At 38.9% G+C, this 21353-nt stretch overlaps 1 protein-coding gene across 3 annotated transcripts in view; it reads right to left on the minus strand.

The window, feature by feature from the left end:
* Window positions 1-426: 426 nt before the first annotated feature.
* Window positions 427-21353, minus strand: part of MAGI2 (membrane associated guanylate kinase, WW and PDZ domain containing 2) — a 712008-nt gene continuing 691081 nt past the window's right edge. For all 3 annotated transcript variants that reach the window (XM_083859300.1, XM_083859301.1, XM_083859299.1), the window contains one exon: window positions 427-3414. In XM_083859300.1, the coding sequence (XP_083715426.1) occupies window positions 2615-3414 (800 nt within the window). In that variant the 3' untranslated portion in view covers window positions 427-2614. The remainder of the gene's footprint in view (window positions 3415-21353) is intronic.

Below are 21353 nucleotides of genomic sequence, written 5' to 3' on the forward strand. Positions count from 1 at the left end.
ACAAAACCTTTCTCGGGCTAGTTAGAACTGTCCATTTTCTGAGGCAAGTATGGTTTATTCTCAGGTTAATTCTGTATATGTGGTGTACTCTCAGGAGTTGTCTCTCACTGCTGGGAGTCTGGCCACCCTGGTCCTGTGTCTCTGGAGACTGGAGGGAGAATAAGAGTTTAGGCTTCTCCACCAAGGAAGAGATTTTTCTTTGTCTGTGTCACCTCATAAGCCTTAACTTGCCATTATAAAATTTGTTTGGTCACCTACATATTTATTCATAAATTAGAGTAAGAAATTAAAATGGTCTATTCTGTTTTTTATAAGGCAGTAGCTAATTAACTCTATTCATATGCAAGAAAATGATTGTTTCTCAGGGTAACACTGAAGCCTGTCACTCAAAATTAACACAAACTCTATACCATTGAAAAAATGAAAGATTTTTGGATATATATTTTATTTGACAGTGGTTTAGAATATCATACAGTAAACAAGATTTCTGTAAAAGTTAATTTATCCATAGTGGTGCGTTTCATAAAAATAGTTGCTCACTTACAGCCTTTCTGTGACTATTAATACATGGAATTATATTTATAGAGATAGAGCTGTACAAGGTAAATTCACAGCTAACACTACACAGAAATATTATTTGGAATGGGGTTTAGATGATGTGCTGTCTTCACAGGTTATCGATTACAGCCGCATAAAGCAATTACTGCACAAGGAGTAGCTGTGAACTGTGCAAATTAGAGTTTATGCAAGCATAATCTCAACTGTTTTTCAGATTTCATTGTTTGCTTTCTTAAATACATAAAAATAAGATACCGGGACGTGCATCTACACTACAGAAGCATTGTCCAAAATCAGATTCAATAAATTAATGGCAAATTATATTGGATTCTAGTTCAGGGGATAAAGATTTTTTTTTCCATTAAATAAGAATTTTATAAACAGCTACATGGATTTGTGCTTTTTTAGAAATTATAAATGGATTTTTCTTTCTAAAAAAAATGTTTGAAAGCTGCAAAATCCTTGACTTGAGGCTTTTCAAATAATCGGACAGGAAGAAACATGTCTATAAATTTCGCAGTCCAGTGCAATGTTTGAGACATACAGTAATATGCTAATTTCTTGGAACAAAGCCAATCTCAATCTAGTTTTTCAGCAGAGCATGTGAGGAACTAAGATTGCTAGTGAACAATAATTTTTAAATGTGAATTTTTGACAGTACTTAGCTTTATGATTTTTTTTTTTAATTACCAATGTATTATTGCCCAGGATTTTGTTTTAATTTTGACAGACGAATAAGCATATGCACACTTACACAGACACACACACATCTTTTTGAAACAAGATAATGACTGATTGACTGAACTCGGAGTTATTTCCTGTGAAGGCAGACTGGAATGTTTACCTGGCACTTAAGGCTTAAAATTCAAAACAGACAAGCAAGAAAGATAAAAACAAAAAGAAAAAAAAAAAAAAGGAGAAAGAGAAAGAAAGGTAAAATGGAAACCATTTTTAAAATGTAAAAATACTGAATTTACTGAATGAGGACACCAACAACTGTATTTCAGAAACCAGTCTAATTATTGTTGACGTGTGCCTGAAAGGCACCTGCTCTGCCAAACTGAGGGGATGAGAGGTGAGAGTGTCCTAAGTAAATGTGGATGGGTATGAAACATAGCACTGTTGATAAGTGACGCTATCATCTTCTGCAGGAAGGAAAGGCCTTTCCTTAAGGAAACTGCAGCTTTTTCTCTGTAGCACTCTTCCTTTCATTGCAAAGGCCTTGCAGATGCCTGGGGTTTGAGCCTGACCAATTGGTTTGTGTGCTACCTCGCAGGACTTGGGGAACCTGTAATAAATCACTTTTGAGAATAATTTGCAAATACAACTCCACCTTAACTCCTTTCCAATGTACAGAAACATGGTTTGTTCACAAAAATGGCAGTAGAAATGGTATCACAGAAACTAATCCTCTGGATTCCCCACTCCTCCCGTAGCGCCTGGTGAACTACGCTACAGGGAACCACATGGACCATCCCAAAGCGTTAACAGTGGAGACGTGTCATGGGTGTACAGTTCCAAACGATGCTTTAAAGAAACCCTTTAACCCCTGTCTAGATATGTCGAGAACAATTTATTTACAACATTTTAGCTCCATGAAAAGATCCTCTCTCGGTTTCAGCTTGCTCCGTGCAGTTTTATTTAAGGCGATGTTCCAGTTTGTGATTGCTCTAACTTGTTCCAGTTTCTTGATATAAAGTTTGAATGAAATCCAAGTCCTTCATGCAGTGGGAAAAAAATGCTAAAGCTACACTGCACTATCCTTCTCTGATGTACTGTCCTTCATATTGTTTTGGTTTCTTCCATAGCTGCCAAAGTCCCTAAAATGGAATTGGGACTTTAGGGTCGATTTTAAATCTCTGTGTTGACTATATGCTTTTGAACTTATTAGATACTGTGCACATTGTCATGGAATTACACACTAATGTTTTCATTCCTCAATGCTTTGTGTATATGTGTGATAGTTAAAATAAATTAAAACAAACCAATGTGAGACAAAAACTAAGAAGAATGTTCTGCGTCAGTTTGAGACAGTTAGAGGGCAACAGTCCCTTGCTTATCTGCTCATGGCAGAAGTACCAGACTTCAGGACGCTAGGTAGCTTATCTGAGCCAGGGATTTTCCATGGCCCTGGAGAGACCGTTGCCTTTCGAACTGCGGTGTTGGTGCTGCGAGTGCTAATGGAGTGGAGATGTCCCTTCCTGGGGAACTCGCTGGGTTTCCCATCAGGGTCCCTCTGGCTGTGGTCCATATCACTTCCAGGCGAGCTGCAGCGGTTGCTACTGTATGCCTTGGTAGCTCCTGTATCTATCTTGACATGGTCGGGTGCTGCAGCTGACTTCTTCTCACTGGTGTTTGTAGATCTGTGATCTTCTCTTTTGCTAAGAGATCCTCCTCTCTTGCTTTCTGGCTTCCTCAGCCTCCCAAACTGTTCATCACTGGTTCCAGCACACACGTGCTCTCTTGCGCCAGCCTCGATCATAATGCTGTGTCCCACCCCTTTGCTTTCTGAGGTGGGCCTGCCACCATCACTGGTCTTATTTTTGCCTTCTGAATATCCTTTCCAAGAAGCCTCTTCGTGCTTTGACCTGTCTACCTTTTTAGGACTTGCTGACCTTTCTCTTTGTTCTCCTAACCTTTTCTTTTTGTGACCATTCACCGAAAGCTCCTTTGGTTTCCTTACATCGTGTTCCCTCTTGATATCCCATGTTGGCTCTGGGCTTATCTGGTGAGAAGGGTCAGAGGGTGGGGCTATGTGTGATGAAGATAATGGTGAGATTATGTCGTCGAGGGAAAGAGCTACTTCCGGCAGACCTGGGGAGGTGGCAGAGGGAGCACTCCAGGAGTTTGGTTCGTCTGTTTCAACAACAAAGAGAAGAAAGTTAAGGGCGTATCAGCAGCACAGAGTGTATTGCATAGGCACATGTATCCTGAGCAACACTGACACCCAAACCATGTACCAGCCTTAAACCCCTCTGTTTCAGCTGAGGTGAAACTCCCCCAGTTGTGGAACCAATAGGGAGAAAACCAAAAATAATCTGTCCACAAAAAAAAAGAAAAAAAAAAGAAAAAAAAAGTACAGGAGACACAAGAACCACAATACTGGTAACTGCAAATGCTGGAAATCCTGGTCTTTTTTAATACAGATTCTGCTTTCTTCTGCCTATGTTAAATTATTCTTAAAATAATAAAGGCATGTGCTCATGAAATCAAATAGCCTCTTTTGTAGCTGTATAATGGATTTCTTAGCTGAGCAATATCAGAGCTGTCTCTGAGGACAAATGAGAAGGACTTTCTGTCATCTATTAAACATGCCCCTACAAGCATATGATAATTGACAAGAATTTGTAGCTCAGATAAGGTCATCATTGAATTCTGTCTCATATTTTTTCTAAACAGATATAGAATTGCTGTGTTTATGGCCTCACAATTCTTACAGGGTACTTACACAGCTCTGCCTTTATATCACAGCGTCAGCTGCTGACTCTCCTGGTTGTGCATTCTGAATTTCTCCTGGTTACTTAGCCTCAACACAATATGGTAGGATTGTGCAGACCCTGTTTAATCTAGCTAAATAAATGTCTCCTTTGCTGAATCATGATGATTTTCCTAATCCAAACCAGAACATTCTGGGATGCCTTTCTCTTGCATATACATTCTCATTTCTTTTGATTAACCTTCTGGCAGAAAACAACTCCATAGTGATTAATGACAGCATGGTTCCTATTCTTTACTGTCTACTTAGAGGTTAGAGAAATCACTGAACTTGGCTAATGTCATTCCCTATTTAGCACCATTGCCTGGCTTTGAACAGTATGAGGAATAATCTGTCAGAGATGAAGGACTGCCTCAGGAATCCATGGAAACGAGGTGGAACTTGTGGCAAGAGCTGCATATTTTATGGGAGAGAAAATGTAACCTTCTAGGTAAAAAACAAGCATGGACTTCTTCAGGTCAGGACTAGTATCTCTCAGTCATATCAACTGCCCTTTAAAAAAGTAACACGCATTTTTCTCAGTGCTATGGCTGCTTTCAAATTATCATGGAGATGCACATTGTTTCAAAAAATGAGATGGATTCTACTGCCCAGCCTGGGATCTGCAGCTTGCTTGACTAAAACCGCACTTTTAAGTTAATAGCTGGATTGAGTGATTGCTGTCTTGCAGATAAAAATAGGAGAGACAATAGTGAGGTGGGTGACGTAAAGGGAGGGAGCAGCACAGTTAGCTGAGGAGCTATTTATTTTCCCAGATGGTGTTTGTCATATGCTTTTGCATAATGAGCATATGTGTGGAGAGGATTAGCATTTGAGAGGGGTAGAAAGTACAAGTTCTGTGTAAGACAAATAAACATTGAGCTGGGAATCTAAATGGGCTGAGGGTCTCAACTGAATTAAAAAAAAAAAAGAAATCACACTTTCTTACCCTCCAGTTAAGGGTGACTAATGTACCATCTGCTCCCAGCTTGGCACTCAAGCAAGAATAAAAGAGGAAGACTCGTGTATGTAGAGTGATCAGCTCCTAAGAGTTTGCCTACAAAAAGCATCGACTTTGATTGACTTGTTCTTTACTTCTGTTCTTCTGCACCACCAGCCTGATGGGGGAAGAACAGACCCCACCCTGGCTCTTCTTCAGTCTGGAATCCAGGGGATCTCCTTTTATTTAATACTTGAGCCAGGGACCACGCACAGAGTCCAAAGCACTAGAACTATCCTGGGACTCAGCATAAAGCTGCCTATGTGCACCAGCAAGGTACCTGAACCAACTCTGAAGAAGCCACCTTGAGCTTTGGAAAATTAAGTTTATACTTTTCATGGCATTGTCACTCCTACCCAGAGTAGAGGTGGTGCCAAGAGTTGGACCAACATATTTGTCTGAACTACAATCTTCTTTCCTAGTTGTCCATGAGATGTCGTTTTTTCAGTTTTTCAGCGTCAGTGAAGAGCAGTGGGCCATTATTCAATCTTGTGTTAGGCTGTGAGAGCTTCTGATTACAGAAGAGCCCATTACTTTGGGTAGTATCAGCTGCACACCAGTGAAAACACCAAATAGCCTGGAGCAGCAGGATGCTTTTGGGTAACAAGATTGCCTCTGTGGAAAATATACCACTGTGCTCAAATCAGCTGTTTGTCCTCCAGGAGGACAAACCAGGGGGGCACCATTCAAAATCGACCTCTTGTGGCTCCTCTGAGGCACAAAGGATAATATGGTACCAGTTATTTGTGGGATGCTCTGTGGAGGAGACCTGGGGGTTGGTGGCTTACTGCTTTATTCCCTGGAGATGACAGAATTTCTTCTACTTTTTTTTTTTTTAAAGGGGATGAAAAAACCAACCAAATGTTGTAGTGAGAAATCACAGTGGGTTAGAAAGTACTTCAACAAAAGTGAGTCAGCATATCTCTTACATATACTGATATATTAGTATAGGTGTCTATAAACTGGGACATGCCATATTATATGCATTACTGGATTTTATTTCTTCCCCAGAAAATCTTAAGTAAAAGACAACTTGGCCAACTAAGCAAGAAAACTTGTAGCCACAGCTTTTTAAGTTTGGCTGTGGGACAACCCCAGGTGGGTCACTGGCTGCACTATGTTTAAAATACTTGCTGGGAGAGCACCTATATATAGGTTGCATTTTCAGTGGTTATGGAACAATGTTGCCATGGAATAAAACTATCATTTGTATTCTTTGGCAATATAGCACTTGCAAGTAAGAAGAAAATGACTTTCTTTTAGGTTTAAGTACCATCAGTCTGAGACAACCAGACCCAACCTAACCTGCTTTTCTTTCAAATGAAATGACATCATATAGACAGTCGTCCTCAGCCTTGGTAGACATTAGTGTCAACAAGCCATTGTTACAATATGTCACTGGCTAGTGAGGAGAATACTCATGAGAGGGTATTGCAGCCAACTTCCCTCTAATGTCTGAACATTATGGAAAAATATAAAAATTACTAGAGTAGAGCAAAGTGCAGGAATGTAAGTAATTTGTTGCTCAGAAGAAAAACCTTTTAAAGAGCCGTGTTCAAGCCATAAGGGTTCATTTGGACTTGTTCAACCAGCACTAAAATGATTGCTTCTCCATAACAAATATAAACAGGAGAAAAATGTAAAATTTTATCCTGCAGAGCAGTTAAACTAGTAATTTATTTTCATGATTATACTCAGTTTCTAGCTACATTTTTGAGAGAGTTATTAACATTTCTGAATATTTTTTTCTGTTGGTCTAAGGCTTTTTATACAACCTTTGTGTTAATTGGCAACATAACCTACTTTTACTGTCTGTTATTCCAACGTATCTCAAAGCATTTTGTAAACATAATAAACCGAAGACAGATCACTGATTTTACTTTTTTCTTCCTTCACCTCTGGGAGGAACTGAAAACAGTATTTGTTTAACAGAGCATGAACTACTAATGCCCAAACAACTTGCAAGCAGATGAGAAGAATATTGCACTCAGTTGCAACTGCTGCAGAGATTTAGGGACAACATATTTTTAAACTTGTTTCTGACTTTGTCACTATTGATAACATCCTTACTGTGAGAGAAATTGTTTTTCAAAAGTATAGCTCTCACTGAAGGCTAATAGATGCCTTCCTTCTTTCTTTGAAGGGAGAAAAATCTCCCTTGACCTACTAATTTAGACAAGACAAATGAGCTGGGAGCAGCACTATAATCTGTCACTGTGATGGCATTTCATTTGGTGTAATTTAGTAGGTGTTTGCTGGGTGGCTTTTAGTTTCCGCAAGCTACTGCAACACAAGTTGGTGGCACTTCTCCATGTGATATGTAAGAATGACTCACCTACAACTGGCTTCACATAACTCCCAGGCAGAGGAGTAAATTGCTAACTAAGAGCCACCACAGACACAAGATCTTGAGTGTTGGGAGGACAAGTGGGAGATGAACGCAGCCATTTTGGGGGAAGAGTGACACAGGAAAAACATCAGGAGCAGTTTTCTGTCTAAGGGTTTTTTTTTATTTGAGGTAGAGCTGCCACATACATGAATTGTTTGTTTTGCTCTGTCAGCTCTCACACATTCAATGGAGTGGAAATGAGGACACTATTCTCATGAGTCTACTGCTGTCTTAGCTGTTCTACCCAGATCCAGTGCTTGCTGATGGCTGAACCATGAGAAAAAGAACCCTGGCTTTAGTCCTAATAGAGAGGAGAGCTCTGCCCATGGACCTCTGATTTGTGGCTAGGCTCTCCCTTAGAACTAAAATATTTCAGATAATTGTTTAGTAATTTATCAAGGATGTGTGATTTTTCATCAGATATAATTATCCATAAAGTTCTAATATTAATTTATTGAATATTTAGTACTAAGAGTAGAAATTACATCACATTTTATTACTTAAGTACAGTAAAATCTCAAAGCCTTTTAAATTTTCAAATTTTATGAATAATGTACAATATATTAAAGCTTTGAACACTTTCATTAGTCTGAATGAAGTGTTTTCTGAAATTTCTAAGCAGCTGTTCTCATATCTTCCCAGAATTATTTTCCTAGGGAATCAAAGAGAGTTTGATTGAATAAAAAACATGGTGCTTTATGTTTTCTCCCCATTTTTGTCTGAAATTATGTATTGCCAGGAGGTGGCAAGCAGTTCTTACAGATGCTGCTAATAACAAAAATGGGACAAACTGTCCCCTGGTGAGTATCCACTAATGTTGGCAGTGCTACACCAGGAATGCATTTGGATCTTTCTCATTATAGTTTGACATGTCTTTGATGTTCCTGATTGCATTGGTCTCCTGAAGCTTTTCTTTAACGCTCTCTAAGGAGGGGTATTTCAGAATATATGAAGAATCTTTAATCTTTTATCCTGACACTTCCACAACCCAAACACACAGCACCCTTTGTCTCCTGAAATAAATGATTCTCTGAAGATTTCAGGGTTAGAAAAGCTCTTGGTACTTTCTGTTCAACTATCAGCCTTATGGAAATGTGACACAATATGCCACCCATTCCCCCAGCCTCTCCCAGAGAGTGACAATGGGCTCTGCCTCCACCTTACAGCCTGCCTGTATTTCTAGCTGTCAATTGTAATTCCTGTTAATTATTCAATATGCTATGCAAATGTTTTCTCACAAATTGCACTTTTCTTGGCATAAAATTACACTTTGCTTGTCTTCCCTTCCATTGAACTTATCCACATTCAGATCCCTGACCACCAGTGGCCCTGGGAGCAAGCACCAATGGGTTTAGGTGCCTTCTGCTGTGGGTGTTTTGTGGGGTGCTTCCTTTGGTCAGTCACTGTGGGCACATCCAGGTGGGACAGCCTTTCCATCATTAGTGCTGCTCTTATGCTTTACAAAGGTATGATGGCAGCGTGCTATGGCTACAAAATACTAATTCTATGTATAGGAATTAGATACATGGCATATACATTTATAAAAATAAACCCAGGTTATACTTGTTTATTTTAGTATATGAACTACTTTTTTCTCACACATGCAGTTGAGTGATCAGCTTAATCTTTTGAAGCCTTGTTTCTCATATAATGAAAACCTAACCTAATTATTTGCTATCTTAATGTAGCCAGATTTGTTCTACCACTTGCCTGTTTGTACTCAACAATGTCAGGATGACTCTGAATGTTTAGAATACCTTATAAATGTAACTTTAAATGTAGCTTTGCTCAAGTGTGGAATCTTTCTAGTTTTTAGTAATTAGATTTTTGGCTTCACACATTTGTTTTTTCAAAGTTTGAGGACAGTTGCTCAGGGTAACCAGAGTTAGCTTACAAGTCACAAAAGATTACAGGAAAACAAACATGTATCTGAGCCCTGACATCTTTTATTTCTAAATTTTATGCTTGGCATTTTCAAAAGAACAGAATGATTCATTAAGAAAGGTATAAATATTTGGGGTATGAAACAATGCTAGACCTAGTTTTTCTCTCCCCAAAGTCACTGTGCAGTTTTGTTTTTGTCACTGGTCTAATACTGGAAAAGGTGACCACTATTCCTATTACATGGAGCTATTGGTGGTATGGCTTCTGCAGATGTTCACAAGAACTGAAAAAATATGAATGCAAGTGTAGGGTAAGCAATGAATACTTCTATCCCTGTAAACCCAAAATGTTTAGTTTTACATCCAGAAAATTCAGCCACTGACCCATTCCAACACTGGGAAGAACAGCCCTGCATCCTGTGTGCCTCAGGTCCTAGTGCCTTTGATATTCAGATGCCCTATTTCTTTTCATGTTCCTGGCCATTACTGATGAACAACTATTTAGTTCCTTTGGATTCATTATATCCATCTTCCATTGTATACTTTACCTTGCTATTAAATGGAAGACGCCCTAAATATTTTTGCAGCAGACACAGTGTTCATAAAATTCTTGCAAAGGCCATTTAATGAGACTTTGAATGATCTCATCTCAGGTAAAATTCACTTTCATCACCTTTTCTGTACTCTGCTTAGAGGTTTGTTAGAGAACCGCTTTCATGTTCAGAGATCTAATTTTAGAATTGTTGCAACACTTCAGAAAGAGCAGATTGTTAGTTATACTTGGAAGACCAAATCTACAGATGCTCAGGAGATGATCTTACTTGGTGTTGGAGCTAAGGAAACAGAGAGAAAGGGGAAATTTAAACTTCACTAAGAGAGGGCAAAACTTTATATTGCAAGGAAAAAATGTTTAAAAATTCTTTAGAAAAATGCTGAATGTTTTCTTGAAACAAGAAAGCCACACACATTGATTTGTGTTTGCTTGAATCTGTAGCAAGCCCTATGGATGAAAGCCCTTTTCAATTTTTTATGTAATCTAGTCTTTAAATACGATTAACAAAGAAATGGGAAATGACTGATCTGACTTGGAGGATTCCTATTATTATTCTGCACTGGTTTTCATCCTACATTATTATACCCAGGGCATCATCAGTAAATCCCTTTCCCTGAGTCGGTTCTTTAATTATGGCACAGTTTCACCAGTATTTTACTGTCCTTACTACTTGAGATAATAATTTAATTGCCTCACAGAGACAGAGAGAGAGGTGTCTCAAAAGACCTCTGGAAATAGATGTCTACTCTTTTGTTGAAATGTACACAACCAATGTTGGGGAGTTCCTTTTGGAGGCTGTGGATCAAAGCTGAGTGGAGGAACAGAGAGATCTACACCCATCACCCCACACCAGGTCCTTTTTAGAAAACACAGGCCACTGCATTTAAGTGGCCTGAGACCTTTCAGGCTGACACAGGAGATAACTACTGAATTCAGAAACACTCAGACTTTCTGCCATGGAGAGCAGGTGGCTTATATTGTCTTGGATGACCTTGGGGTGCTGCTTTAGCCCTTTCCTGGTTACTCTGCCATTGTGCACCCCTTAAATATTAATTGCATCCATAAACAATTCATTGTGATTTTGTAATAGTGCCCAAGCTCTGCATCATTTGGCTCCCTCCAACATCACTCACACCTTACAACAGGATCGAGACTTTGACACTGCCCTTACAATAATAAGAATAAAAAAAGGTCATTTTTCTATGTGGAAAAAAGCTATCCAAAGCACAGGATGGGAAATGGGGAAAAAGTAAGGAGCCACACCTACAAGTAAGCTGTATTTCAGAAATGGGTAAATTAATGCAGTAAATCAGTTTACTAATTTACTGTAATAGTCTTCTGGCTGTAAATCTTAAGGCCAGATGATTATGGGTACACAGTTTACCTCATTCCAAGACCCAGTTTAGTTTATTCAAAAGCTATGATTATAATTATATCAACTAAATATTTAAATCATTGTGATCATCAGTCTGAGAGAACTTGGTGGAAGAGACTGAAATGTTAATGATTAATGACTCAAACAATTTTCCATTTGCAAAAGCAGCAGGTGCTTTGCTGAGGATGTGCAAGGTCACAGCCCAGGAGCAGAGCAGGTGTGTGTGAACTTTTGTTTAGGGACAAGCTGGGTTTTGAGCCAGATATGAGAAGAGGCTGATAAGAAGCAGATCCTGTGAGGTGGGATAATACTTTTTATCATGCCAATGTCCTCCTCCCTTACACAACTGGCTCAGCTGTAAAACCCCTCTGGGGAAGATATGATGTTATTCATCACTTCTGATGGGGCATAACTGGCTCAACTACAATGATATGAGAGGCACCTATCATGTCTTAGAAGGTTCCTTCCTTCCTTCCTTCCTTCCTTCCTTCCTTCCTTCCTTCCTTCCTTCCTTCCTTCCTTCCTTCCTTCCTTCCTTCCTTCCTTCCTTCCTTCCTTCCTTCCTTCCTTCCTTCCTTATGTATTTTCTTAAGTGATATTTTTATGCTTTTATAATGTTATATTACTATAGGTAATAATAACCAAAATGGCTACATACCTGCTTTCCATTTCAACCAAATTGTTCTAAAATAAACCCTATATATATATATACACACATATATATATTTATAAACACCAATCACACAGTGTTCCTTCACTCTAATCCCCCCCAAGGGATCTATTAACAAGAACTGCAGTTACCCTTGCCTCCAGGGACAGGTTGTAACACTTGGTAAATTAGATTTTTTCCTTGAATCAGCTTAATCCATCTGCATAAATGCTGCAGTATTACTAATACTGAAAGAGCCAAAGTGAAGAGTAGCAGCCTGCATGGGGCTTTCACCCTCCACAGGAAGCTCCTCACTGTAATGTCAATGTTAAGTCTGTGGACAGCTTAAGTACCAGTCTTGAGTGGTGCTGCTCTAACCACACATTATCATTCAATAGGTCCTCCAGGTGGTTTGGTGCCCTTTCTGAAGTGCTGAGCATCTCACATATTTATCAGATCAGAGCTACTCAGGCAGTACTTGTTCTGTCAATAAAGAAGGTTTTATTTTTTCCTGTGTGGTCAGGCAGCAGAGTAGAACTGGAGAAATCTCAGCAGTTCTCTCCCAGAGCTATGCTGGAGCTGGAAAAACTATATTGGAAGTTACTGTATAATTAAAAAAGATAATGACTTTCAAATTAGTTTTTATTAATAGAATTAAGCCACATTAAGTCATAAAAGGTGTTCATAAATATGTTAATAAAATGTGTGGTATTAATGAAAAACATTCTGCAGAAACTGAATAATTTAAGACTTGGATATTACACACTTAATTAAAGTTAAATATTAAAACTATTAATTATCACTGCTAAAATGGGCGTTAACAGTAGGCATCACATTCAGTCAAGGCAACAAATAGCTGTCATTAATAAAAACATGTAGATAATAAATAAAATTTACTTAGTAAGTGAGGAATTCAGAGCATTTTGACTGTGCATGATATGCTCCTGGAAAGTCGTTTCTGGTAGGCACTGAGGGACTCACTCAATGAGTGAGAGCAGGATCTTAAGCAAAACACTTGGTTTGAACTAAGTCAAAAAGCTCATGAATAAGTAATCCTGTTCTGCTTAGGGTAGAAGCTGCAGAAGCAGTTTAGTGTCTCTTCAGCAAACCCTTTTCAAACTGGGGGCCTTTAGGCAGTGAAAGTGCAGAGTTGACTCTGGAACCACACCTGCTCTCAGGGCTGTTGTAGGATCTGATTTCTTTGAAATGCTGAGACAAATTTAACTCTGTAATGAGATGTTGCTCTTGCTCAACAAAATTCAACACTCTCTATGGTCATGTTTGTTAAGCATTGGTTGGAGAGTCACAGTTACTTCATATTGTCAAAATAAAAAAAAGCCCACATTTCATTTTCTGAGGGTTTTTTTCCCCAACTAAGAATAAGAAGGTTTAAGAAATCTGACAGAAGCCATATCCTCTGCTAACCTTTCCCTGTGGTTGGGGCACAAAACATCAGCCAGGAGTTGCACCATGGGCTGGTGGAGCAAGGACAGAGGCAGGACCTGCAAGTCCCTCTATGGACAAGACAGACCTTGCCTTTGCCTCCCTAATGGCTGGAAATAACAGATTTTGGTGTCACTCTCTGTGTGATCATTTAGACCCATCATATTTCTGATGTCAATGAGGAGAGACCACAAGAAGCCTTGTTAGTTTAATTTAGTCTTGGGCATCACAGAGCCAGGCACTGGCAAGGCTCTTTGACACAGGGATTAGGTGATGCCTTCACACTGTTCCCTTTGGTACATAGCTCCCTGTGGCAAGGAGAACATCACAGATAAGTGGGGAAGCTAACTCTGGTAAGAACAACTTGCAGTGCTGCAGTCTTGCTATTAATTGGGTTCTGTGGCAAATGAAAGGGACTGTGAGATGAGCAGCAGGAGAGGGATTTTCTGGGATATTACCCTCCAACAGCAGAAGACTGGACTTGGTCCTATGGCAAACTGCAGAGACACAGTAAGTGTTACTGAATCTCTATTTTACCTGTTTATCTGGATTACATGAGGAAAGGAAAAACTGATGTTGTGGATACAGAGGTATGGTTGGGTTCTCTCAGATCCTGTATTTTGGGTGCTTATCTTCCAGTATTGTCAACTGGATGGAAATACAGGGAGCCATGGAAATAAATGTTAGAAAAAGGCTTGTGGGTGGGACTTTCCCCTTCTTTGGGAAGTCTGTTTGCCAGTTTATGGGAACCAAAGCAGGGATAATATTTGTTCATCTGTAGTTTTGCTGTAATTATCTACACTTTACAACATATTAGTAAATCTACTCCAGAATATTATATTAGAATAATTAAGCTTTAATTATAAGAGAACTTGCTCAACAACCTTATTAATAAATCTTTGCTCAGATATGGGGGAACACTGCCAATTTTGGTGTGGATTAGCAAGGTTCTGCTTTAGTAATAATACTGAGTAGTCAACTAGGAATTTTAATCTTTAAAGCACTTCTCAAGCATTAAATAATTAATCCCCAGAACACTCCCATGAGATAGGTAAGTAAATATTACTATCCCTGTTATATAGATGGGAGAAGCCTGGGTTGAACTATTCAACTAGACTGGCCTGAATCCACTGGGCGTGTCATTGCCAGCAGTGTTTAGGACTTGGTAGCTTTGCATGTAAAAACAGAAGAAAAGGTATGGCCTTTCTGGAAGCTCGAAGCCATTGTCACAAAACTGAAAGTCTCATGCCATGTGCCCCTCTTTATTTCAAGACAGTGTTTTCTATTTCTACATCAAGGGATAAAAGGTATGCATATCTCTTGAAATAGAAATTTGCTATATGACAGAAATAACTATATGCACCCACTTATACATACACATCCACTGTTATTTAATAGAAGGATGTTCTACTTTTCTGCCAGCTGCTACATATTTATTAAATGCTACAGACATGTTTGTAAAGCAGGTTTTAATATTCAATTTTGCCCTTGAATAGTTTTTACCCATAGCAATAAAACATTCTAGAACCTTTGGGAGCCCATATTCAAATTGCCTGATGGTTTTAGACCAATTTTATTAACCAGTATATTGGTTCATTTAGTTAGTTTTTTTTTTTATTTTTTACACACCACAGGTTCCTGAAATTAAGTTGGTATTGCTAGAAGTAAGAAGGTGGTATTGGAAATGCAGCAGGAATACGAATGAATGTTTGCAGTTCCACCAAGGTGGTCACAGGCAGAAAGGGCACTTTTCCAAAATGACTATTGATTTTTGCACTCACATCAGATAAATGATATATGGGGTAGTTCAGGTTTCAAATAACACCCAACCTCAGCTCTGGAGATTTATAAAATGAGCATTAAAAAAAGGATGAACTGGATTATCTGATCAGTACTCTGAAAAAATAGGAGTATCTGACTTCAACGTATAGGCCAAGATGCTTTAGCCATTTATTAGACAAATGTAAAATCTTCAGCCATTCTAATAGAACTAGAAAACCCAGTTTGTAGAAGACTTTATACTGGAGACTTTTGAGAGATATAACTATATTCAAACAATAACCCCAAAGTATAAGCTCCCAATTTTTAATCTATTTTTTGCAAGTATAAATGCAGTGGTCACTATTAAGGGCTACCAAACCTGTGAGGCAGTGAGGCACAGGAATGTATCACTTGATCTGGAGGTACCTTTCAAACTCCCTGCATCTCCCTTGTGGTATGTTTAAGTTCAGGTAAGCCTGCTGAGCATCTTCCAGAAGTGATTATTTATACAAAAGGGAACAATTCCTTTGTCTAAGATAAGGTCTTAAAACAGACTGCTGCTCTATGATGGTATGGTAGGGCCTCTCTTAAGGCACATTAGAATGGATAATTTGTCTGTTCTGCATCAGGAAATTTGACTCCTTGCTCAGTGCTCTAATGAATGGTAGCACAGCTACATTTTTGGTTGGGATAAGGCCCATCAAAATAGGCTTTTTAGGAAAATCCTTCCCCTCCAAGCTCTTTCATTAAAAATACCTGAAATGGAGACATTTTATAACAATCATATTTTTATTTGACGTGATACTGCTTTTTTATCAAGCAAGTATTTCTTGAACAGAACTAAAGTTCTTTTGATTTTCTGGATACATTATACTGAGAAAAAAAATTCTGTTGCAACATTTCCTGCCAAATCAATGAGAACCATTCACAGCTGGGTGACTCTGCAAAACTAACTTAAGCTATATTATACAGTACTTGCATTTCTACTTATTTCATGAAAAAGACTTATTTCCTGTGTATGTTTTTTAATAGGAGGAAAAATAAAATGATGCCCAGAAAGTTGAGGTTATAAGTATGTAGAACTTGTGCTAGAATTGCAGGTTATTGAGCTGAACACTGGGACTTGTAAAATGGCCTTTATGCCAGCCTGGATATCTACTCTGAGCTACGTTTAGTGAAGAACAAAACGGAGGTAAAAGTGAGAATACAAGGAATGATGGAATTAACATTTCTATATGATGCAGGAACTTTGCAGCTAAGAGGTCTCTGATGGTGACATACACACTTGAAATACATGGGAACATTTCGATATAGCCTCCAGATGTGTCCAGCTCTGCAGCAGCAAATTATATGGATGTGTCTGTGTTCAAAAAAATCTTATTTATAGACACAGACTGGAAATAAGCTCTGATTGGAAACACATTGGTTAGATTACCTGGATCTGCATGTGCAAGACTGATAACTTAAGGCCAGTTTAGTGCCTGGTTCCTGGGGGCAGAAATTCTGTGAGCATCACATTGGAGGAGCTGCTTGAATCTCAAAGGCTGGAAGACATCTCTGGATACCATTCCCTTTCTATTTCCAATCTGCCTACTTCACTGTGTGAGACTGTCTTTATAATTGTAGCAATTGTACTTCATTGTGCAAGGTCAGCAGCAGACAGAGCTGAATGCATCTGAACACTGCTGTGTTTTCTGTGATGACAGCAATCAACAGGAAAATAGAAAAAATAAGTTTTTCTTTTCCTTTGCTTTCCAGGTATCATATCTGTGCCCTGACTCTGTATTACAAATTAGATGTATCTGAACAATCTGTGCAGTTGGATCTAGTTCTATGAAGAAAATTGCTTGAAATCAAGAGCAAAGAGCTTTGTGTAAATTCAGCATAACCACAGGGTTTAATAAATGAGTATTGCCTTACAGCACATTTCAAAATGTGTTCAATTCTACATTAGTTATTTCTTCAAGAGGCTGCACATAAATATTGTTTGAGATCAGCACCGAATTCCCACCTTCCTATAGTTAATATTTTTGCAAGCCAAGTGCCATAGAGAAGTGGAAAATTATGGCTTAAACTCAAAAGTTTAAGATTCTCTACCTGAAAAGTCATATTCAGAAGATAAACTTTTGCCATGAGAAAAAGTGGATATATATATATATATAGCAGACCTTTGCACTAGCAGCAGTGTAACATGCAAAACTCATTTAGGATATTAAAATACATTTGTAGAATGCATAGCTGTTTTGATGTCTTAGATAATCAGTCATGAAAGAAAAGTCGGATACTGTAGAAATTATTAAGTGAGCTAGCACGTAAGAAAAAGTTGGAAAATACTCTATTAACAGTTGTGAGAAACAAAATGCATTAGAAAGATAATATACATGCAGAGTTTACAAACCGTGTCTTTAGGGTGGCCCAATAAGTAGAAATATGGGGACCCATGCTTGTCACTTTTCATGCACATGGAGAGACTGGAAGGTACCATTCCTAAAGGAAGGGGAGGAACAGCCTAGGACCAATCATTAGAATTAACAGAACCAGTGACATACAGACATTTTACTATTGTTAGAGCAGAGAATTCTTAGTAAGTTTAGAACAACTGAGTGAAAAGCTTTTATGTAACAGGAAAGAAGTATTTCTGTAAAGCTAAGACAAATAAGCATGCTGTAAGTCTACATATTAGTGGATTATTGAAATTACTGTACATATATATTCAGGACATAGATTCACCTGGTCTATGGATATGGAGTACATCTTGAGGTGCTTCCTGAAGGAGTCATAACAAATCAAAAGCAAAGGGTTTAATGCATTTAAGAACTGTGCCAATTTACTTGCATGAAAAATCCTTGTATTGGTATCAACTCTGACATTTTTTGGTTTTTTTCAGTAGTGCTGAAGCAAGAGATGAGAGTTTCTTCAAGGCCCTTCAGAAATGACTTACTGCTAAATAACTGGTTGCTTTTATCTCTTAACCAGCAATTTGCATATACTGAAACTTTAATCTTCCTCCCTTAAACAGCCCAAACTGAATCTAAACTCTAGTTCTGTAAAACCACCCGTGTGTAATGAACCCATGGGATGTGCTGTGTACATAATTTGGCATTGTGTGAAGAAACAGAGATTCCAAAAATACACAGTGCAACCCCAGGAAAGGTCTTCTAATAAAGCAAAACAAAGCAGGGGAACAGAGGGGAGGGGACCATCATTGTGTAGATCCATAAAGCACCAACCATCACCACACAATGCAGATTCCTGGTTCTCCAAACCTCAGTGATTCCAGTTCCCATAGCTCTGTGTATCCGTTATTATCACAGTGTGACCTAAAGTGCTCAGGGCTAGATCAAGATGTCTGAGATAGGGCAATGGAAAAGTTTTCCAAAATCTCAGTGTAAATGTGCTGAAGTCTCTAGAAGTATAACTTCCTTCAGGAGCTCTTAAGCAACTTAAAACTAAGTAAAACTTGATAGAAAAATTTTATCAAACCTGACAGATGATTTTGTAGTCCTGAAAGTGGGAAGGGAAACAAATTAGGTTGTTCCAGATGCTCCTTACAAGTGAAATTCAGTGTTTTTGCTCCCTCTGCACTACCAGACAGAAAGCAACAGGGGGCAGGGGGTTATTCCTTGCTGGAGAGCTGGAGTCCACCTACAGGTGCCTCAGCCTTCACCTTTACACCCTGCTGGCATTTGATTATAAGACTCATTGCTTTCAGAAACTTCCAGGAACTTTGATATATTAATGTACTGTGAGTAATAAAATCTCCAGTCAGAAAAGGCTAGGAGCAGTAAGCCAGAAAAAAAACAAGCTGCCAGGACTGCTGGGACTGAGGCTTTCCTAGGGAACTTCCTCCAAAGACACCTAGAGAAAAGACTAGGTGTTCCCAAAAAACCCTGCTGTTTTCTGGGTCTGATCAATCAATAGAAATAACTTTTTGCAGAACTCACAGATGGCCAAAGAGACTGATTTGCCAGCTTTACTTCCTCTTCAACTTTACTATTTTGGGATTTTGTGAAGAGTTTTCCCACATTTTGCCTTTAAGGATGATACTTCATCCCAGTGTTTGGCTATGCAAAGTACGTGTCCTTTTCATAGTGTTTCTATAGCTATGGCTAAGGCCTGAAATACATAATCCTAATGAGGCTCCCACAGTGTGAACAGACAGATTTTTAGAACTGCTGCACACCCAGTAGCTCCTTCTGAAGTCAGTAACCCCTTAGGCAGGTGCACACATGGGAAATTAGGCAGCCACTGCAACAAATGTCTTGACCCGTCACTTTACTCAAATTGTTTTTAATGCTGGTGGGAGAAGTGCTCAGTTCTGCAGTGATGACTCTGGGTTTTGTGTCCTGTGACATGAATGAAACCTCACACTCTCTGCAGCCAGACTTCCCAGACATTAAGTGCTTTTTGGGATCAGGATTCCCAGCAGTACTTCTAGTCTTTCTTCACATTAATATGATTTCTTACTATGACTTGGTTCTCTGGAGAGCTCAGCTGCCAGACTGTTTCCAATGAAACATGATGTTGATGTTCTTTGGGTTTGGATGAGCTGTAATATAATTCACCTCCCATGGAAGCACAGTTCCTCTGGCTATCCTTATCCTCAGCAAACATGTTCTGAGATACTGGGTGATAAAACACCTGTTTTCAATGCTTCTTTTGTTGCACCCTGCTGTGAAATCAGCTATAGTTTTCAAGCATTAATCATGTCTGAGCCCCTTTGCTTACATTCTGATGCTCCCAGGGACATTTCTGCCTTTGAAATGGTGTGGGATCTTTGGCATTTGTTTTCAAGCAAAATCAACAGCTGGAATGGAGGTAAGTTATGCATTTGCAGCACATTTTATTTCTTACCCTAGGTTTGAACAGTGTTTCAGCTCAGCCAGAATGTTCCAAGATTGGAAACGGACAGATTTCCAGGCAGTATAAGCTCACATAACTCATTCAGGAGATTTGTACCCTTGCAGCAGCTTGTTCTTTGTTTCTTCATTAAGTGCTTTCCTGTTTTCAGTACACATTCTTTTCTTTCACAAATCACTTTCTTATAACTGATGAATTTTCCTTAACACTGCTTTTACTGATGTCAATCACATCATCATTCAAACACTGACATTTCTTGAAATTAAGTACATCCCACCCTACTTTGTACTAACAGAAACATTGCATTGGAGTTTAAAACACAAGGAAAATCAAGAAGTTGAAGACTGAAGACAGTAGTGTGACAGTCTTGGCTGGCTGGTTTAGGTAGCTCTAGATAAGTTCTCCTTTTCAGTGCTGTCAATCTGAGTGTTGCTGCTGTTGGAGAGGTCTTTAAACACAGCATTACTAAACCTGACTTGGGAAGTCCCTGACCATTTCACCTGTCAGGACTGAGAATATCCAGGAGATAACCCTGGTACAATTGTGCTACTGTTATATTTATCCCTAGACTTCTGCTGCACACCACCATTGCAGTCCCAATGCCAGCTCTGTCCTCCAGCCTTGCATTTTTATACTCGACTAAGTGTTATTTTCCACTGATGCTCTCCACAGCTGGACCCTGACGAGTTTAAGAAATACTTTTGACATATACTTGCTTAAAAAACCCCATGACTATTTCAGTAAAAAGAGCTCCAATTAGTCTTGTTACATCTCAGCTGTGAAATTCTGGTTGAAGGAAGAAGGAGCTACTAAATATTGACTAGTTTTCCTGCTGTCCTCAGGACCACTTTGTCCTCAAGCCTATGGTCATAATCTTCTCTGCATTCAGTTTTGCATTATTTGGAAAAGATGTTTCTGGGGGTCTCTGACAGATTCTTCATAGCATGATGACTTAATCTTGAGATCTGGCCTGCTTGAGATGTGGCTCCCATTTTAATTTGCTCTGTTTGTTAATTTCTGTTTTTAACTTCCTAGGCAGGATGCTGTTGGAATTTAGGTGCACCTTCTGTTTGTTTTTAGACTACTTCTTACACCTTTGGGAAATGATCTAGGGAGGACTTTAATTATTTCAGTTAATTTCAACACGCACCTTCTTATTTTGCTTCCATTCTGCCTCCAGACGGGATACAATTCCAACACTTCTCTGCTTGCACAAAGCACAGATTAAGAACTGCAGACGTTTTCCTTTGCTGTGATGTTTTCTGCAGGTTGTGTGTACACTACGAAGTAACTCCTGAACAATTTTACTCCTTTTTCAGTGCAGTAGAAAAAAGGGGCTTTCAAGCACAGTTACTTAGTTCTTCTCCTGTATGGAGCTGTGAGCTGGACATGCAGCTTGGAAAATGG

The sequence above is a fragment of the Zosterops lateralis genome (genome assembly GCF_965231275.1).
Source record: "Zosterops lateralis genome assembly, chromosome: 4".
In the NCBI taxonomy this organism is placed as follows: domain Eukaryota; kingdom Metazoa; phylum Chordata; class Aves; order Passeriformes; family Zosteropidae; genus Zosterops; species Zosterops lateralis.